Genomic DNA, 22,158 nt, shown 5'->3' on the forward strand with positions numbered 1-22,158 from the left:
TGTTTTTAAATTGGTCCACATTGAGGTCCAAAGGGTCCAAAATTTAACTTTGTTTGATTTCATCAAAGTTGAATTCTTGGGGTTCTTTGATATGCCGAATCTAACCGTGTATTTAGATTCTTAATTTTTGGTTCCGTTTTCAAATTGGTCTACATTAAGGTCCATCGGGGTCCAAAATTAAACTTAGTTTGATTTTAACAAAAATTGAATTTTTAGTGTTCTTTGATATGCTGAATCTAAACATGTATTTAGATTTTTGATTATTGGCCCAGTTTTCAAGTTGGTCCAAATCGGGGTCCAAAATTAAACTTTGTTTGATTTCAACAAAAATTGAATATATGGGGTTCTTTGATATGCTGAATCTAACCATGTATTTAGATTTTTGGGCCCCGTTATCAACTTTGTCCACATTGAGGTCAAAAGGGTCCAAAATTAAACTTTGTTTGATTTCATCAAAAATTGAATTCTTGGGGTTCTTTGATATGCTGAATCTAACCATGTATTTAGATTTTGGATATTGGACCATAATAGGTGAATGTCCAATTTAAAATTTTTAAGTTCTTAGACCACATTCATTCTGTGTCAGAAACCTATGCTGTGTCAAATATTTAATCACAATCCAAATTCAGAGCTGTATCAAGCTTGAATGTTGTGTCCATACTTGCCCCAACTGTTCAGGGTTCGACCTCTGCGGTCGTATCAAGCTGCGCCCTGCGGAGCATTTTATTTCAATTACCATAAGCAATAGGTCAAAATTGGTGTATGGAATATTTATCTGACCTTGACCTCATTGTCATGGATCTTTCAAAATGTTAAGTTTATGAGATACATGTAGTAAAACATTTATCTTTAAGACTTTAAACATAAAATCAATGGTCAGTAAAGTAGACGAGACATTTCAGCATGTGCGCACTGGTCTTTTTTGTTTGATGAAATATTAAGAAATAGACCATGTCAAGATATTATTTGTAATGTGACAATATAATACCTATTCTATTTGTTATACACAAAGTATGGTATGTCTCTAAATGCATTGTACATATCAAGTCACAGAAGGTTTTTATCTCTCTCAACAAAGTTATGAAGGCAAGACTTAGGGTGCTATTTGCAGTCGTGTCAGCGGCACATTAACAATGTATTAGTTAGGCATGCTGCTTCCTGCAGCAGGGTTAATTGGTGTGTCAGCAGTGACAACAATGTATTAGATTCTGAATATGTCAGTTTAAAGGAAACCACTAGTGTTAAGTTAATGATATTTGGTATGCAGTTGTATTAGCATTGGCACAGTGATTAGGTCATTTTAAAGGAAATTTCTTGCTGTAGGTCAATGATATTTGAAATGCAGTTGTATTGGCATTTGCAAGTCTCATTTCCATTAAATGGCCCTACCCACTCAATCAAGGTTCATTGACTTCGCATAGTTTACATGTTAAAGTTTGTGTTTAAGTCAGTTGGAAGGGAAACACTTCTGATAAGTCAATGGTATTTGGTATGCAGTTGTATTGACATTTCTCATCTTGACCCTGCACCTTCGGTCATGGTTCATTGACTTTGAATGCTTTGCATAGTTTACATGCTACACTATTGCAATTATGATTTCAACATTTGAATTATACTATCAAAATAGCATGAAAGGCAAGGCATATCTCTGTGTCAACAGTTTATAATGAGAACTACATAAAACCAGATACAGTGAAGGTTGAATGAGAAGGGTCTTTTCTGAATGAACCCAAATGGAAGAATCTGAAATAGCCTTTAAAAGAAAGTTGAAAGAATTCTGTTGTACGGAATTATCAGTATAGTTTAAATATTTATTATTTGAAGATGTAGATTTTTTCTGTTTCATTATTGCACCAATTTGTTTAGATAATCACATCTGAATTTGATATAGAAATGATTGATAGTGTTATTGGACAAAGATTTATGGAAATCCAATATAACTCACACCAGTTCACTATTATTTGTCTCCCAAGTGTCTACAACCAATGAAATGTTTTATTGACATTGGTCAAATTAGCTATTGTGTCCATCGATTTTGCTCTTAAGTGTTAAGATTCATGCCAGTCTTGATGTGCAATTAATTTGTATTTCATGACTGGGATAAGATCAAACCAGATTAGCTTAATTCAGTATAATTAAGAACACTAAGCTCTGGAAATTATTTTTTTATTTGTGAAGTAAAACAAGATAGATAGGCTTGTATTAATCTACATGTAGATCAGGGTATACAGGCTGAAATGTTAACTTTGTAGACATAACTCAACTAAACCTTAATTCAGAGGAAAAGTATGGTATTGGATGTAATTTGCTTTTTGAATTTACAAAAAAAAAGTCAACATTTTAGTGTATTTGTTTCTTTCATTAATTTCAAAGTAAAGTATGTCTTTTGATTTTTTAGGGCCAAGTGAGCTTTTCTCATCACTTGGCGTCTGTCGACTGTCGTCTGTCGTCCGTCGTCTTCGTCCATTAACTTTTACAAAAATCTTCTTCTCTGAAACTGCTGGACCAAATTATGCCAAACTTGGCCACAATCATCATTTGGGTTTCTAGTTGAAAAATTAGGTCCGATGACCCCACTTGCCATCCAAGATGGCCGACATGGTTAAAAATAGAACATAGGGGTAAAATGCAAGTTTTGTGTATTATTTTGAAAACTGTGAAATAAGAGAAAATCTGACATGAGAAAAAATGTTCAGATTGATGAGCTCTACCAATTTTCCATAAACGTCAAAACTGTCAGACCACTTCTTATTATAGGAGTTATTACCCTTAAATGACAAATTTTACCATTTATTTCATTTTTGCCTATTATCTTGAAAACTATAATAGAAAGAGAGAAACTTTAAATTGCAAAAATGATCAGCAAGAAAAGTTGTATTAATTTAGTGGAAATCATCAGTCGACTCCTTATAAGAGTTGAATATGAACATAGACCAAGGTGAGCGACACTGGCTCTTAGAGCCTCTAGTTGAGACTTATTGCTGTATACCCCGTATCTCCTGAAACATTCTTTTATTGATTGTCAGTTTTCCTTTCAAAGTTGGTGGTTCTCTCCTGGCACTCTGGCTTCCTCCACCAATAAAAACTGACCACCACGAAATGTGGCAATGAACACCAAACAATCAAAAATAAATTAATTTATTGATTGGTTGCGGTTAATTACTTTCCTATGACAAGTCATCATCATCATTTTGTGTTAAATTGTTTTTTTTTTTCAAAACAATAGTTGGCAATTGTATTTAACACTGGGAACAGCTGTCACCAAAAATAGTTTTATTTCATGGGTGAAGGACAGTGATAAGATAATCTTTCTTTTTCAATAAGATAAATAATAAGATAATAATACATAAAGAGCATAACAGGAATTGCCTAAGATATTGGACAGGAAAACAGACCAAGCTAACCACCAAAGCCCAACTCCTCCACTCAAAATAGGTGTACAAACAAAGGAAAAACACATAGTCTACATAGCTTGACTTCATACAGGCACACAAGCTGGTGCTCTTTTGTGAAAAGTGATAATTTTAACATTGTTATACTTTCTGCATGATGTTCAAGGAATATAATGGAATTTCCTATCTTTTTTGCCTTTTTTGTGTTGCCTCAGGGAATTAAAAAATGTGAGACTTAGGCATGCTGCTCCCAGTGGCGGCAACAATGTATTAGTTTCTGAATAGGTCAGTTTAAAGGGAACAACTAGTTTTAAGTCAATGATATTTGGTATGCAGTTGTATTACCATTGACACCTCTCAATTGAATGGAGATTATTTGGCCACATCCCTTCAGTCATGGTTTATTGTCTTAAGAAGGTTTGCATAGTTTACATGTTAAAGTTTGTGATAAGGTCTTTTTAAAGGGAACCATTTAAATAAGTCAATGGTATTTGGTATGCAGTTGTATTAGCATTGACATTTCATATTTCTTTTGAGGTTAATTGGCCCTGCATCTTCATTTGTGGTTTGATGACTTTGAATATTTGGTATAGTTTACATGTTAAAGTAATACTATTAGAATTACATCAAGAAAAGACATTTCATTGTGTCAATAGTTTATTTATACTTTCCAAGATAGTAATAAAACAGCATTATTATTATGGTTGCCCACCATAAAGGGTGTTTTGTGGATCAAAGCAGTTTAACATATCCCATAATCTAGTCATTTAATGTAATTGGATATCCATGCTTTATCATATCCTAAAATAATGTCAAATTCCTGGGAGATTTAACCATATATTAAGTTTTAATAGCATTGTACATCCCATCAATAAGGTTTGAATGTCTCAAATGGCAGGGTCTGTTAAGTGCAAAATTATTTGTTTTAGATACATCTTGAAGGTGTTAGCCGGAATGGGTGTATCTAATTTGCACCAAGATATTATTGTCCTTTCAGAATGATAGTTTTCAATAATTTAGGAGTGGAGTCTTTGAGCTATTGTACCATATGTTATTAAAAAGAATGATCAATGCAGGGTATCCAATTTCATTTAATGACATCTTGGTGTAAATACATTTTGTACAACCTTAGTGCTAATGTGCAAAAATGTGTTACTTCCCAAAAATCCATGACTGATATTGGCATCCAGATTATCAGTATAACCTTCGGATATTTTCTGCTTGTGGATCTATGATATGATATTAAGATTTCATTACAAATAGGCAGAATTCTATATACTATCTCCAATATTCTGAGCCAAGGCTTTCTATGAATTCGAATTCAGATAGATGCATCAAAAGGATGAAAGATGAATAAATTGACGATATTAGTCTAGACATAGGCCTTATAAATGACATATATATCTCAAAATCTAAATGACTTTGTTATACTGGATCATTCGGAAGAATAAGAGAACTTGTCATATAATATAAAATGCTAGAAAAAGAAGAAAATCTATTTGTTTATCTGCTGGAATTATCAGTTTAAATTTGTGGCTACTGTGAATTTAAATGTTGAGCTCTCATTTCTTATTAGTCTTGTACCTAAAAAATCATAGAGGACTATAGGTTTACACTCTATTAATCTGTCCATCTCAGAAGTTTTACACATTTTTATACGACCGCAAAAAAATTTTTGGGATCGTATAATGGTATGATGTCGTCGTCTGCGTCCTCGTCCGAAGACACATTTATTTCCGGACAATAACTTTAGTTTAAGTGAATGGATCTCTATGAATTTTTTTTAGAAGGTTCAATACCACAAAAGGAAGGTTGGGATTAATTTAAGGGATGATGGTTCCAACCGTTTAGGAATTACTGTGTAGGGGCCCAAAAGGGGCCCAAAACAAGCATTTATCTAGTTTCAGGACAATAACTTGTGTATAAGTATTTCAATTGCTCTGAAATTGTACCACAATGTTTAATACCACAAGTAGAAGGTTGGGATTTATTTTAAGGGTTATGGGGCAAACAGTTTAGGAATGAAGGGCCAAAAAGGGGCCAAAAACGAGCATTTTTCTAGTTTCAAGACAATAACTTGTGTGTAAGTGTATGGATCTCTCAGACATTGTGCCACAAGGTTCCATATAACAAAGGGAAGGCTGGGATTGAGTTTGGGGTTAATTGTCCCAAACATGTAGGAATTAGGGGCCAAAAAAGGGCCAAAAAGAAGCATTTTTCTAGTTTCGAGACAATAACTTGTGTTTAAGTGTATGGATCTCTCTGAAATTATACTACATGTACAAGATTCCATACTACAAAGAAAAGGCTGGGATTGAGTTTTGGGGTTATTGCTCCAAGGAAGGTTTCAATAAGTTGGGGGGGGGGATTTTTTGTATACAATTTTTTTAAAGGATTCATATTTTTTTTTCAAAATTTTTCAAATTTCGAATTTTTGAAAAGTTTCAAGAAGAAATCTTCAATTGCACAGTATTGCGCAATAGATTTGTAAGATCTTTGACCACATTTATTTTGTGTCAGAAACCTTTATTATGTCAAAAATTTGATCACAATCCAAATTCAGACAGTATCAAGCTTGAATATTGTGTCCAAATTTACCACAACTGTTCAGGGTTCGACCTCTGCGGTCGTATCAGGCTGCGCTCAGCAAAGCATTTTATTTTTTCTGTAATTGCTTCAATCAATTGTATAGATAGGCATATCATAAGAAATTACAGATTAAGTTCGAATGTCCTTCCATTTGAAGTCTTTTGTGTAGATCCTTATGATATTAATAATTGCCTTAAAAATATCAGTTTTCCACACATATTTCTGTAGTGCCTGAATCAATAGTATATATTCATTTCAAGTAACAGATTTAGTTTGAGTTTTGAGTTCTGGTTGTGCAATTTTCTTTTATAAGTTGCAGCCATTGGACATGGAAAAATACTTTTTCTGAGGGGGAAAAGCTTGATTTCTAAGGGGTGTGGTTTGGCTGGGAGTTGTTGAAAATATCAGCATTCTTAATAAATATTTAACATTTTTTTGGCATGTAAGCTTGTTTAGGCAAAATATTTTGTTTTCTTTTTACATAGATTTTAAGATACATTGGTGTATTATCTAAGATAAACACCACCATGACAAACACATTACATCATTGTTAAGTGACTTTAATCATGTTTTTATACGACGCAAAAAATTTTTGTGGTCCTATATTGGTATCACGTCGTCATCGTCCGAAGACACTTGGTTTCCGACAATAACTTTAGTATTAGTAAATAGAAATCTATGAAATTTAAACACAAGGTTAATATAAACCACAAAAGGAAGGTTGGGATTGATTTTGGGGGTTATGGTCTTAACAGTTTGGGAATTAGGGGCCAAAAAAGGGGCCTAAATAAGCATTTTTCTAGTTTTCAGACAATAACTTGTGGAACCGTGTATGGATCTCTCTGAAATTGTACAAGTTTCCATACCACAAAGGGATGGTTAGGATTGGCTTTGGAGGGTAATGGCTCAAACCGTTTAGGAATTAGGGGCAAAAAAGGGGGAAAAAACAAGGGTTTCCTTGTTAATGGACAATCACTTTTAAGAACAATGTTAAATTTGGATTACCTCCCTTACACTGCTTTAAAATTATGTATAAAGAAATTTTGTATTGTCTTGAGGTGATTAGCTGTCAATTTATTTTTAGAAGTTATTAATAAAAATGCTGATTAAAGATAAATTATTTTTAGATATGATGTATTTAAATGGGTAATTATGGTTGCAAACTCCATTAGAAATTTGAATTGAAATAATGACCATATCTTGAGGGAAAGATTTTTTTTTTTTGGAAAAAGGGGGAGGGGAGGGGAGGTGAAAAAAAATTGGGGGGGGGGGGGGGGGTGGTCAATTTGCAACAGCATAGTGTATTGCACAAAAGCAAAAAAAAAAGGGGGGATTAATTTTTTTTTTTGGGGGGGGGGGGGGGGGGGGGGGGGGCTATTCGCAACAGCATAGTGAATTGCTCAAAAGCAAAAAAATTGAATATAAATTCAAATCATATAACCAATTCTAAGTTCTTTGACTACAGTTATTCTGTGTCAGAAACCTATTATGTGTCAAACATTTAATTTCAATCCAAATTCAGACCTGTATCAAGCACGAATATTGTGTCCATTTTTGCCCCAACTGTTCAGGTTTGGACATCTGGATAAGTTTATTAAGCCAATTCTGGGACAAAACTAACTTTGTAATCATAGAGACTACCTTACATGTTTAGGATGAATGAAACATAATTCTTTTACTAACGAAACTTTTGACATTGACACACAGCCGTATGTGTAGGGTATTACCATGACCATCATATGACATTGACCTATGTCCACATGGTAAACTGAATGATTATTTTGGCTTTTCCAGGATAGAATTTTACAGGGGCGGATCCAGGATTTTGGAAAGGGGGGGCGTAGTATTAAAATTTGCCGAGAGGAGCGAGGCGAAAAATATTTTGGACCTTTTTTTGGCTAAAAAACATAAAATAAGTGTAAAATGCATTTTATAGTTAAAGTGTAGGGGTTGGACATTTTTGGTGTCGTATTCTCTCCATTAATTGTCTATTATAAAATGATTGGATGGATCCAAAGCTATGTACTAATTAATATATTTGATGTGGGATTTGTCAGTAAAAAATGGAGATGGAAAATTTTCGTTTGTTGTATGGTTAGTTAGCATAACCTCACAGATTTCTTGTTGTAAACAAGATATACGGCTATTCAATGAAATTTACAATACGACCGACACGAAGAAAGACAAACAAGCAATGTTTATCCAAATGTTTGGTTGAAATGTTTCAACCAACAAGGGAAGTGAGGGGTTCCAAATCAACCAAAGGCTATGAATGAGTCGGAAATGACAATGAAGTTGTGAATGTCGGTCGACACATGGAGACATATAGGACATACCCAGCAGGCAGGTTGCAGTCGGGCCTTGAAAAAAGTATTCAGTATATCAGTTCGGCTAAAACAGACATTCCGGTCAGATATGGGATTCACATGCAAACTCCCCCCCCCCAAAAAAAAAATTACGCCCGTTTTTTATTTATCATGTTCATTTAATGCTAAATAATTTTGTTGAAAATATTTTTTTCTAATAGCAAAGAAGTGGACAAGATTATTGTTTTCAATCCAGATACGGCCAGAATTTTTGCTTAAGGCAAAAATAAGGGTCAGAATTTTTTCTCTTAAATATCTCAGACTGCCCCCTCAAATCAAATGGTTCGTACCTTAGACTTTAAATCTATATCTAGAGCTTACTGATTGGGGATCACTATTCAGCAATGTCATTAATGGGCTGGGGCGTGTGGGGTTAAACATGTTTTCGTAGGTAAATAATATTGCTGTGGAACTTTTTTTTTCATGAGAGTGTAATAGGGTATTACTTTCTGTTGGGTGGAATTGTGAAATAGAAGTCAATACGTTCTTGTTCAATACTTTGTCGCTTTGAAGGCGTCATGCTTGTCATCCCCAGCCTAAGCAATGTGTTACTGTAATTTGAATTTCAAAATGACTTCAGTGACGTTTTTTTTGATGTACTGGTCAACTCCACCGTAGCGAATCACATGACTTTGACATAATCAATAATATATTACAGTAAATACGAGCGAAAAATATCTTTATAAGTAAAGAATTGTCGCATAAAAATTAAATACATGGGAAATGGCAAAGTTCGCAAAGTCTAGTCTGATTAATCATTTTACAAAAAAAAAAAGTGCAAGCATAGGGGGGGGCGTACGCCCTCTACACCCCCCTCTGGATCTGCCACTGTTTTATCATTTATTATAAACTTGTGATATTTTGCATTTTGGTGGATATGTAATTAAATACAATCATGACTAACATATAAATAAATAACCTTGACGGCCATTAAAATCAAAGTACCAGTATATTTTGTTTTGGCAATTGAGTTATACCGGGTCATATTCTCTAAACTGCTTGACAGAATTATTATATTCATCAAGTTGGGGTTCCTTTACTAGACAATTCTATTTTTAACATCATGACCTTTGACCTATTGTAGCTATATCTTCCCCAAAATGGACTCAAAGGATAGCCATGTATTTTAGTTTACTCTTTTTATGTTGTAATGTTCCACTACTGTCTCAGGTTAGGGTGAAGGTTTTATGCATCTGTCCTAAGGCAGGAGCCTGTGGTTCAGTGGTTGTCGTTTGTTGGTGTGGTTAATAGGTGTTTCTCGTTTCGCGTTTTTGATATAGATTAGACCGCTGGTTTTCCTGTTTGAATTGTTTTACACTAGTCATTTTGGGGCCCTTTTAATAATAGCTTGCTGTTCGGTGTGAGCCAAGGCTCTGTGTTGAAGGCTGTACTTTGGCGTATAATTGTTAACTTTTTATACATTGTGACTTGGATGGAGAGTTGTCTCATTGGCACTCATGCCACATCTTCTTATTCATATTAAGATTGTTTCTGACTTCACCTTCATTTTACTAACGCAACTCATGAGAACTGCTAACAGTTTTAGCTCTACTGACTTTAAGGCCATGTGAGCTCGTCTCAGTCAGCAATAGTCATCAGCTCTTAAGGCCATGTGAACTTGTCTCAGTCAGCAATAGTCATCATCTCTTCATTGTTGTCGAGCCTGCGACTTTTGTCGCAGAAAGCTTGACATATGGATAGTGATCCGGCGTTAGCTAACTTCTTTAAAGCTTTATATTTTAGAAGCTAGAAGACCTTGATGCTTCATACTTTGTATATAGATGCCTTATGTTACGAAGTTTTCGTCTGTCATATGTCCATTGTCCTTGACCTCATTTTCATGGTTCAGTGACTACTTGAAAAAAAAATCAACATTTTTTGTAATGTTAATTTCTTTCTTATTTTGAGTAATAGGATAACTATATTTAGTATGTGCGTACCTTGCAAGGTCCTCATGCCCGTCAGACAATTTTCATTTGACCTCGACCTCATTTCATGGATCAGTGAACAAGGGTAAGTTCTCGTGGTCAAGTCCATATAGGTCTACTATATTGGTATATGGAATGATTGTAAGGTGTACATGTCCAACTGTTTGGTGTCATCTGACCTTGACCTCATTTTCATGGTTCGATGGTCAAAGTTAAGTTTTTGAGTTTTGGTCTTTTTTTCTAATACTATATGCAATAGGTCAACTATATTTGGTGTATGGAAATATTTTATGATGTACATGTCAGTCTCGCAGGTTTTATTTGACCTTGACCTCATTTTCACGGTTCATTTCTCAGTGTTAAGTTTTTGTGATTTGGTCTGTTTTTCTTCAACTATAAGCAATAGATCACCTATATTTGTTGTATGGAAGGATTGTAAGGTGTATATGTCTGTCTGGCAGGTATCATCTGACCTTGACCTCATTATCATGGTTCATTGGTCAATGTTAAGTTTTCATGGTTAAGTTTGTTTCTTAGATACTATAAGCAATAGGTCAACTATATTTAATGCATAAATTGATTGTAAGGTGTACATGTCTGTCCGGCATGGTTCATCTGACCTTGACCTCATTTTCATGGTTCATTGGTCAATGTTAAGTTTTCTTGGTTAAGACTGTTTCTTAGAAATTATAAGCAATAGGTCAACTATGTTTGGTTTATTAAATGATTGTAAGGTGTACATGTATTTCTCGTTTGGTTTATCTGACCTTGACCTCATTTTCTTGGATCATGTTAAGTTTATGTGTTACTTATAGTAAAGCTTTATATTTAGGACTATCAACATAAAATCAATGGTTAGTAAAGAAGGCGAGACATTTCAGCATATGCACTCTTGTATACTATTGGGTCTGTCATTTGGTTGTACTAAATTCATTCCAATAAAACCTTGGAGAAATACATTTATGTAAGGATCATAACAGCAAGGTACTCTCCGATGTTTAAATCACCCAGGGATTTCGTACTGAATCGTGTCTCTTGTAAGCCAGAATCTTTAATTGGGTGTCTCAGGTTTTAAAATGATTTATGTTACGTAAATACTTCTTCTTTGATGTTATTTCTTTGAATTTTCATTACTTCAGCATTGTATTGATTAAATAATCATCCTAGCATATTGTGTTATAACGCGATCACAAAATGCAGACTTATTAGTATAAAAAAAATACATGATTTCCCATGAGCAGTAACACATTTTCTTTGCTAGTTATAAATTGAATGTCATTACTGACAAATTACATGTCTTTCATTGCATCAGTGAAAGGTCACATGACAGTTGAAATTAATGATTTAAATAATTAGTGGCTATTAGAGATTAATTTTGGATCAGCCAATATTATAAATGTTAAAAGTAAAACCAATAAAAAAAGTGTAATAGTTAAAGTACAATAAAAAACGTAAAATGTACTCCCCTTTATATGAAGCACTGATTTTTTCTCAAATTCATTTCAGAACTTTAAACTTTGTATTGATGTTGGCTTTTATTTTCTAAATGTTTTATGAAATAAGGATTATCAAAGAATTTAACATTGAACATGTTTCACTTGATAGTTAATCTTGCTTATGTTTTATTTTGATATATGACTATGTTGTTTGTTTAAACAAGGTATTGAAAAACATATGGTGTTTTCTTTAGTTAGAGAGCAGAAGTTTTCTATGTTTCTTGGTTCTCTATGATGTAGTTGTATTTATAGTTAAACTTTAATAATATTTCAAGTAATTGAGATATGAGACATGGTTTCTTTCTAATCATATTTCTTAATAAAAGATAAGAGGGTTATCTAGTAGAGAATTCTTAGAATTTACCATTGCATGCCTAGTATGCTATAAGGATGATGACTCCATTTATGTGATGGAAAATTACAGTAAAACTTTGCACTGAAGAAAGACCTGAAGAATAAAATTTGAAAAAAATATTTAGATTAAAGAAGGCATAAGATGCATATCAATAAGACAGCAACCCCAAAACAATTTGTATTTGAGAAATGATGGTCATTGTATGGTATTCAGATTTCATTTATAAATTTGGTTGAATTATTTAAGTTTTTCATGGTGATACAATAGTGTACTAATGTTTCAAGCTTCATATAAGATAAGACCTAGTCTTACTAAAGTAGTTATCTGCATCACAGATACTGTATAGCAATTCAGTATATTCTGCATGTTATGGTATAGCCATTTCCAGTTATACAGTATGTTATTGTATAGTCATTTACAGTTATACTGTATGTTATTGTATAGCCAACAGTAATACTGTATGTTATTGTATAGTCATTTACAGTTATACTGTATGTTATTGTATAGCCAACAGTAATACTGTATGTTATTGTATAGCCAACAGTAATACTGTATGTTATTGTATAGTCATTTACAGTTATACTGTATGTTATTGTATAGTCATTTACAGTTATACTGTATGTTATTGTATAGTCATTTACAGTTATACTGTATGTTATGGTATAGCCAACAGAAATACTGTATGTTATGATATAGCCATTACATGTATACTGTATGCTATGGTATAGCCATTTATAATTATACTGAATGTTATGTTGTATCCAACAGTTATACTGTATGTTATGGTATAGCCATTTATAGTTATACTGTATAGCCATTTAGGAGATAACTGTGTTGTATTTTAAGCTCTGACAGCATCAGTTGGTGATTTCATGGTCGCAAATTAAGTTTACTAGCGACGTGTTAGCATGATTGCGACCATCAAATCACCAATTGATGCCATCGGAGCTTGAAATACAATATTGTAATCTCCATATTAATGAAACTGACAGAAAACAATGTCAAATCATACATTTAAAACCTGTCATACATCGTCTGCACTTGCGTGTACATTTTCATAGCATCAGTTGTGAATTGATGCCATGAAAAGTGGTGATGATGTTGCATTGGATTATAATAATACTGTATGTTATGGTATAGCCATTTATATTTATTCTGTATGTTATGGTATAGCCATTTATACTTACACTGTATTGTATGGTATAGCCATTTATACTTACACTGTATTGTATGGTATAGCCTTTTATACTTATACTGTATGTTATGAGTTAGCCATTTATATTTATTCTGTATTGTTATGGTATACCCATTAATAGTTATACTGTATTGTATGGTATGGTATAGCCATTTATAGTTATACTGTATGTTTTGGTATAGCCATTTACAGTTTCACTGTATTGTATGGTATAGCCATTTACAGTTTAACTGTATTGTATGGTATAGCCATTTACAGTAATACTGTATGTTATTGTATAGTCATTTACAGTTATACTGTATGTTATGGTATAGCCATTTATAGTTATACTGTATGTTATGGTATAGCCATTTATTGTTATACTGTATGTTTTGGTATAGCCATTTACAGTTTCACTGTATTGTATGGTATAGCCATTTACAGTAATACTGTATGTTATTGTATAGTCATTTACAGTTATACTGTATGTTATTGTATAGTCATTTACAGTTATACTGTATGTTATGGTATAGTCATTTTACAGTTATACTGTAAGTTATTGTATAGTCATTTACAGTTATACTGTATGTTATGGTATAGTCATTTTACAGTTATACTGTAAGTTATTGTATAGTCATTTACAGTTATACTGTATGTTATGGTATAGTCATTTACAGTTATACTGTATGTTATTGTATAGCCAACAGTAATACTGTATGTTATTGTATAGCCAACAGTAATACTGTATGTTATTGTATAGTCATTTACAGTTATACTGTATGTTATTGTATAGTCATTTACAGTTATACTGTATGTTATTGTATAGTCATTTACAGTTATACTGTATGTTATGGTATAGCCAACAGAAATACTGTATGTTATGATATAGCCATTACATGTATACTGTATGCTATGGTATAGCCATTTATAATTATACTGAATGTTATGTTGTATCCAACAGTTATACTGTATGTTATGGTATAGCCATTTATAGTTATACTGTATAGCCATTTAGGAGATAACTGTGTTGTATTTTAAGCTCTGACAGCATCAGTTGGTGATTTCATGGTCGCAAATTAAGTTTACTAGCGACGTGTTAGCATGATTGCGACCATCAAATCACCAATTGATGCCATCGGAGCTTGAAATACAATATTGTAATCTCCATATTAATGAAACTGACAGAAAACAATGTCAAATCATACATTTAAAACCTGTCATACATCGTCTGCACTTGCGTGTACATTTTCATAGCATCAGTTGTGAATTGATGCCATGAAAAGTGGTGATGATGTTGCATTGGATTATAATAATACTGTATGTTATGGTATAGCCATTTATATTTATTCTGTATGTTATGGTATAGCCATTTATACTTACACTGTATTGTATGGTATAGCCATTTATACTTACACTGTATTGTATGGTATAGCCTTTTATACTTATACTGTATGTTATGAGTTAGCCATTTATATTTATTCTGTATTGTTATGGTATACCCATTAATAGTTATGCTGTATTGTATGGTATGGTATAGCCATTTATAGTTATACTGTATGTTTTGGTATAGCCATTTACAGTTTCACTGTATTGTATGGTATAGCCATTTACAGTTTAACTGTATTGTATGGTATAGCCATTTACAGTAATACTGTATGTTATTGTATAGTCATTTACAGTTATACTGTATGTTATGGTATAGCCATTTATAGTTATACTGTATGTTATGGTATAGCCATTTATTGTTATACTGTATGTTTTGGTATAGCCATTTACAGTTTCACTGTATTGTATGGTATAGCCATTTACAGTAATACTGTATGTTATTGTATAGTCATTTACAGTTATACTGTATGTTATTGTATAGTCATTTACAGTTATACTGTATGTTATGGTATAGTCATTTTACAGTTATACTGTAAGTTATTGTATAGTCATTTACAGTTATACTGTATGTTATGGTATAGTCATTTTACAGTTATACTGTAAGTTATTGTATAGTCATTTACAGTTATACTGTATGTTATGGTATAGTCATTTACAGTTATACTGTATGTTATTGTATAGTCATTTACAGTAATACTGTATGTTATGGTATAGTCATTTTACAGTTATACTGTATGTTATTGTATAGTCATTTACAGTTAGACTGTATGTTATGGTATAGTCATTTACAGTTATACTGTATGTTATTGTATAGTCATTTACAGTTATACTGTATGTTATGGTATAGCCATTTACAGTTATACTGTATGTTATGGTATAGCCAACAGTAATACTGTATGTTATTGTATAGTCATTTACAGTTATACTGTATGTTATGGTATAGTCATTTACAGTTATACTGTATGTTATTGTATAGTCATTTACAGTTAGTATGTTATGGTAAAACCAGTTTTGGCAGAATCACGCAAGAATCATCAATCAATTTAGTCATATAGTTTTTATTGTTTCTGAATTATATGGGCACCAACACGCACGACGCTTTCAGGTCACTTTATGCATGAGAGATTTTTAGATAAGGAGATCTAAGAGGACGAAACGTAAAAAGTTTGATATGAGTAAAATATAATTAGAGAATATATATGGCGCTTTTATTTCAGACTTGCCACCTCCATACCCATCTGTAGTATCCAAACCACCTCATGGCTTACGGCAGGAGGACAGAAAAATGTCTGCTCCAGTGTTTGGTACAAAAGAATATCAGAATGCTAGAGATAGACAGAATGAGAATAGGTTATCTCGATGTGATGAAGTAGAAAATATCCCAACTGTCGTACAGGAGGAACCAGAAATGGAGGAGGACTTCCATTGCCATGTAAATAGGTAAGTAGTCTTATGTGTTCAGGCTATGAGGCTTTACGTGATAGTGACTTCCTTTGTTATAACTTTCGTACAGGAAGAACCAAAAATGGAGGAGGACTTCCATTGCCATGTAAATAGGTTAGTAGTCTAAGGGGTACAGGCTATGAGACTTTACTTGATAGTGACTTCCTTTGTCATATCTGTCGTACAGGAAGAACCAGAAATGGAGGACTTCCATTGTCATGTAAATAGGCTAGGATGAAAAATTTTGTCCTGCATTTTTTTTCAGTTGTAATCTCTGTTCTGCCTTTTTATTTTTCACTCTATTCGGTCCTGCATTTTTTTTTTTATTAGTTTATCCTGACTTTTTTTACATAAATTGTCATCCTGCCTTTTTATACGCCCGTTTACGGAACGTATTATGGTATACCATTGTCCGTCCGTCGTCAACATGTCCGACATTAACTCAAAAACGCTTTAACCAATTTGCATAAAACTTTGGTGAATTGTTTATATCTATTGACGTGAGCTCCCTTTCGTTTTTTATAAATTTTGGATTTTACTTTTAACTAGTTATGGGGTTTTATTCATTAAAAAAAGGGGGATTTTCCAGTTTTCAGACAATAACTCAAGAATGCTTTCACCAACTTGCAAGAAATTGTGGTGAATTGTTTATATCTATCGACATGAGCTCCCTTTCGATTTTTATAAATTTTAGATTTTACCTTTCCGAGTTGCAGGGTTTTATTCATAAAAAAAGGGGGATTTTCCAGTTTTTGGACAAAAACTCGAAAATGCTTTCAGCAGTTCTTATGAATCTTTGGTGAATTGTTTATATCTATTGATGTAAGCTCCCTTTAGAATTTTATAAATTTTACATTTTACATTTCTGAGTTATGGGGTTTTATTCATTAAAAAAGGGGGGATTTTCCAGTTTTCTGACAATAACTCAAAAATGCTGTCAGCAATTCTCATGAAACTTTGGTAAATTGTTTATATCTATTGATGTATTTTAGCTCCCTTTTGATTTTCATTAATTTCTAATATGACATTGAGAATTAATTGAACTTTATTTGTTTATAGTCTGAAAACAGATTTACTAAGTATTGTGCAACAGCACAGTGTATTACACAACAGCAAGAAATCTTTAATTGAATATAAATTCAATTCATATAACCAATTTCAAGTTCTTTGACTAGATTTATTCAGAAACCTATAATATGTCAAATACTTAATTACAATCCAAATTCAGACCTGTATCAAGCTTGAATATTGGGTCCATTTTTGTCCCAACTGTTCAGGGTTGGACCTCTGTGGGTGTATCCAGCTGCGCTCAGCGAAGCAGTTTATTTTTTTTGCCAAGTTGATCATCCTGCCTTTTTAGCTCACCGGGGCCCCTTCGGGCCCCATGTGAGTTTATGCCATCACTTGGCGTCCGTCATCTGTCGTCGTCATCTGTCGTCGTAAACTATTTCAAAAATCTTCTCCTCTGAAACTACTGGGCCAAATACCTCCAAACTTTAACTAAATGTTCCTTAGGGTATCTAGTTTATAAATTGTATCCGTAGTTTTGATCCATCGACAAACATGGCCGCCATGGCTAAAAATAGAACATAGGGGTCAAATGCAGTTTTTTGCTTATATCTCAAAAACTAAAGCTTTTAGAGCAAATCTGACAATGAGTAAAATTGTTCAATTGGTCAAGATCTATCAGCCCTGAAATTTTCAGACAAATCGAACAACCCATTGTTGGGTTGCAGCCACTAAATTGGTAGTTTTGAGGAAATTTTGCAGTTTTTTGTTAATATCTTGAATATTATTATAGATAGATATAAACTGTAAACAGCAATAATGTTCAGCAAAGTAAGATCTACAGAGAAGTTGAATGACCAAATTTGTCAATTGACCCCTTAAGGAGTTATTGCCCTTTAAAGACAATTTTACACAATTTGTTCATCAAGTTTGCTAACATTTAAAAATCTTCTGAAATACAGGTGAGCGATTCAGGCTCTTGAGAGCCTCTTGTTTAAATTTCATCCTAGCCCCCCATAAAAATCAAATGGTAGCTCCCTTATGAGGCTGTGATATTGATATCCATTATCATGTTAATATGTTAGTCATTGTAATCATGACAATGGGTCAATGTGTGAATCATCAATATTCAAAAAGAGAGAACTTGAAATATTGGAAATTGTGTTTTGTTTTAGTAAGAGTAGTGTTAAAAAGTAAGAATTGGTTGTCATTGTATAAAAGATAGCGAAATTCCCCACAGTTATACAGAAAAACAAGAAATAAAGTCTGCCTTCTTGCACTGTACAGGAACTCACTCAGATCAGACTTTGTTAAGTTGAATGAAGAGAAATTTACATTGTATTTGAAGCTGGCCTATGTAAAACATGGATTTTGCTTTCACAAATTGAGTTAACCTAGCAAGTATAGTGGGGCTAGGGAAACATATATTTGCGACAACTAATCTAGTTTTACTTATGCCAAGTTCCAAATACAATAATATTATCTATTTTCTAATGATATAATTTTAATAATTTTTGTCGAGCCTGCGACTTTTGTCGCAGAAAGCTCGACATAGGGATAGTGATCCGGCGGCGGAAGGTCTGGATGCTTCATACTGTGTATATGGATGCCACATGTTACGAAGTTTCCGTCAGTCACATGTCCAATGTCCTTGACCTCATTTTCATGGTTCAGTGACTACTTGAAAAAAAAGTTAAGATTTTTTGTAATGTTAGATTCTCTCTTATTATAAGTAATAGGATAACTATATTTGGTATGTGCGTACCTTGCAAGGTCCTCATGCCCGTCAGACAGTTTTCACTTGACCTCGACCTCATTTCATGGATCAGTGAACAAGGTTAAGTTTTGGTGGTCAAGTCCATATCTCAGATACTTTAAGCAATAGGTCTAGTATATTCGGTGTATGGAAGGACTGTAAGGTGTACATGTCCAACTGGCAGGTGTCATCTGACCTTGACCTCATTTTCATGGTTCAGTGGTTATAGTTAAGTTTTTGTGTTTTGGTCTGTTTTTCTTATACTGTATGCCATAGGTCTACTATATTTGGTGTATGGAATGATTGTAAGGTGAACATGTCTAGCGGGCAGGTGTCATCTGACCTTGACCTCAGTTTCAAGGTTCAGTGGTCAAAGTTAAGTTTTTGAGTTTTGGTCTTTTTTTCTAATACTATATGCAATAGTTCAACTATATTTGGTATGTGCGTACCTTGCAAGGTCCTCATGCCCGTCAGACAGTTTTCACTTGACCTCGACCTCATTTCATGGATCAGTGAACAAGGTTAAGTTTTGGTGGTCAAGTCCATATCTCAGATACTATAAGCAATAGGTCTAGTATATTCGGTATATGGAAGGACTGTAAGGTGTACATGTCCAACTGGCAGGTGTCATCTGACCTTGACCTCATTTTCATGGTTCAGTGGTTATAGTTAAGTTTTTGTGTTTTGGTCTGTTTTTCTTATACTGTATGCCATAGGTCTACTATATTTGGTGTATGGAATGATTGTAAGGTGTACATGTCAAGCGGGCAGGTGTCATCTGACCTTGACCTCATTTTCATGGTTCAGTGGTCAAAGTTAAGTTTTTTGAGTTTTGGTCTTTTTTTCTAATACTATATGCAATAGTTCAACTATATTTGGTGTATGGAAATATTTTATGATCTATTTGGCAGTCACGCAGGTTTTATTTGACCTTGACCTCATTTTCAAGGTTCATTGCTCAGTGTTAAGTTTTTGTGTTTTGGTCTGTTTTTCTTAAACTATAAGCAATAGGTCAACTATATTTGTTGTATGGAAGAATTGTTAGCTGTACATGCCTGCCTAGCATGGTTCATCTGACCTTGACCTCATTTTCATGGTTCATTGGTCAATGTTAAGGTTACTTGGTTAATGTTAAGTTTATGTGACAGTTGAAATAAAAGCTTTATATTTAGGACTATCAACATAATATCAATGATTAGTAAAGAAGGCGAGACATTTCAGCGTGTGCACTCTTTTTCTTTTTTGGCGACGTCACTTCCAGACTTTATCACTACTTTTGAGAAAGAAAAAAACATAGTGCATTGAGCACATCATTTCATACATCCTATCTGTGAGCATTTCAAGAATTTATAAATGAAATATTTACTCAGATATTCAAGTTACTTGTACAACCATAAAATTACATAAAATTGTGGATGGTGCATGCATCGGTTATCTGTTCTAAAAATATCAATGATGTCCTTGTAAAATATGAAAACAACACATTATAAATGTCATGTTTCTGAAGCCTTCATAAGGAATGCTCAAATCCGAATATTTGAAAGCCAAGGATGTATAAGAACTGAAACAGTTGAAGAGCTATGTGATCAAATAGGACATAAAAATATTAGCCAAAACCATCTAAGGTCAACTGAGGGAGTTAACTTCAGTTCATATTTATAAACTGACAATTTTAGAAAGGTTTGTTATAAATTGATGTCAGTACTTCAGACTGAGCTGATGTTAAAGTGATATTTGAAATTGGAGTTATCTTTCTTTGTCCATAATTGTAGTTGAACCAACTACAAGAAGATATTTCCAATTCATAGTATTGCCCCCAATGCTTTTAAATACAATGCAATTTTTAAATTTTAGTTCATTTGCAAAATTAATGTAATCTTAACCCTTATGTACCCATAAGCACTTTGATTTGTTTATTAGTGAAGAAATCATATGTGTTTTATATCAAAGAATCCCTTATTACAGACAGCTAGACTGAGAGTTTTACACTGGTCATCATCCAATCAGAACCATTGATTCATTAGAATATTGAAATGTACAGTACAATGATTTACTGCAAATGTTGTGAATATAAAGTCATGATTTGAATGGGTTAACTCAATTCAAGATTTGAACATAAAAGAAATACATATGTATAATTGTCATTTATGTATTCAGTTGCTCATTAAGTTCATGTTCATATAACGTATTTACAACAGTTAGATATAATCAGTGATTGCATGTTGTAGAACTGTAAGTCAAAATGATAACGCTATGATGGAAAGGGATGAATCTCCACCTCCTCCCCCACCACCTCCTTTGGATGATGACATTCCCTTTACTCCACCCTGCTACAGGTCCACTCCACAACGAGACATTGATCATGGTACATCGATATTGTCAGAGCATGAAGGACCAAGAAGTAATGTCAGTGTCTTATCATCATCTAGGACTGAGGACTCTGAGGATGATCATAGAAAAAAGGCAAAGGTATTTTCTTATGAGGAATGAAATGAATTTTTATTTTTATTTGTTTGTCATTTATATACATACTTGCTATATGTTAGAATTAAGAAATAATTTATGGGGGCATGAATTTATACTGATTTTACCATGGACTGGCCCTTTATGCCAAATTATTTTATTACAAGCGATAGCGATAGAAAGATTGAATTTCTCCAATTCTTTTGGATCGAGGTGCTCTAGGTGAAGGCAAATATTTGCCATTCCCGTAAATAAACACCCTTATATATTGACGTAAAAGAACGGAGCAAACTGCACTGTAGTGACATGCTTAAAATATTTACAATTATGTATTTAGATAGGTTTGGATGAATTGAAATGATAATTTTACTTATATGTAAAAAACTTGGCTTATAACTTATTTTATCATCGTTTGTTTATGTTTCCTTGTTTTGATGACTTTCGGTTTCACCACCGTGCATTTTCCCGTAACGTGCTAATATTCTTACGTCTCATTCATAAAAAAGCATATGACGTGGGAGCATGATTGGAACAGCCCAAGCAATATATTCATATTTTACTACTGGTGTGTACTCAAAGCGTTTGAAGAACGTCATATTAGAATATGAATTATTTCATGCAAAGTGATGAATTTGATATCTATACATATGAACCTAACCTTAATAGAATGTGATTACTGAACGACCAAAATAGAATGTTACAAGACTGTGTATATCATAACATTACCTCCCCTGTTACTACAGACTATAATAACATTACATCTCCATTGTGGATGTTAGCAGTTTTCTATCATTCCATGAGT

The 22,158-nt window shown here is 33.3% G+C and overlaps 1 protein-coding gene across 3 annotated transcripts in view; it reads left to right on the forward strand.

Moving 5' to 3' along the window:
• The window catches only part of LOC127737741 (FERM, ARHGEF and pleckstrin domain-containing protein 2-like), a 136,378-nt gene that overhangs the window by 88,203 nt on the left and 26,017 nt on the right, over positions 1-22,158 (forward strand). For all 3 annotated transcript variants that reach the window (XM_052248618.1, XM_052248619.1, XM_052248621.1), the window contains 2 exons: positions 15,904-16,126; positions 21,122-21,362. In XM_052248618.1, coding sequence (XP_052104578.1) covers positions 15,904-16,126; positions 21,122-21,362 — 464 coding nt within the window. The remainder of the gene's footprint in view (positions 1-15,903; positions 16,127-21,121; positions 21,363-22,158) is intronic.

The sequence above is a fragment of the Mytilus californianus genome, unplaced genomic scaffold (assembly GCF_021869535.1).
Source record: "Mytilus californianus isolate M0D057914Y unplaced genomic scaffold, xbMytCali1.0.p SCAF_4, whole genome shotgun sequence".
Classification (NCBI taxonomy): Eukaryota; Metazoa; Mollusca; class Bivalvia; order Mytilida; family Mytilidae; genus Mytilus; species Mytilus californianus.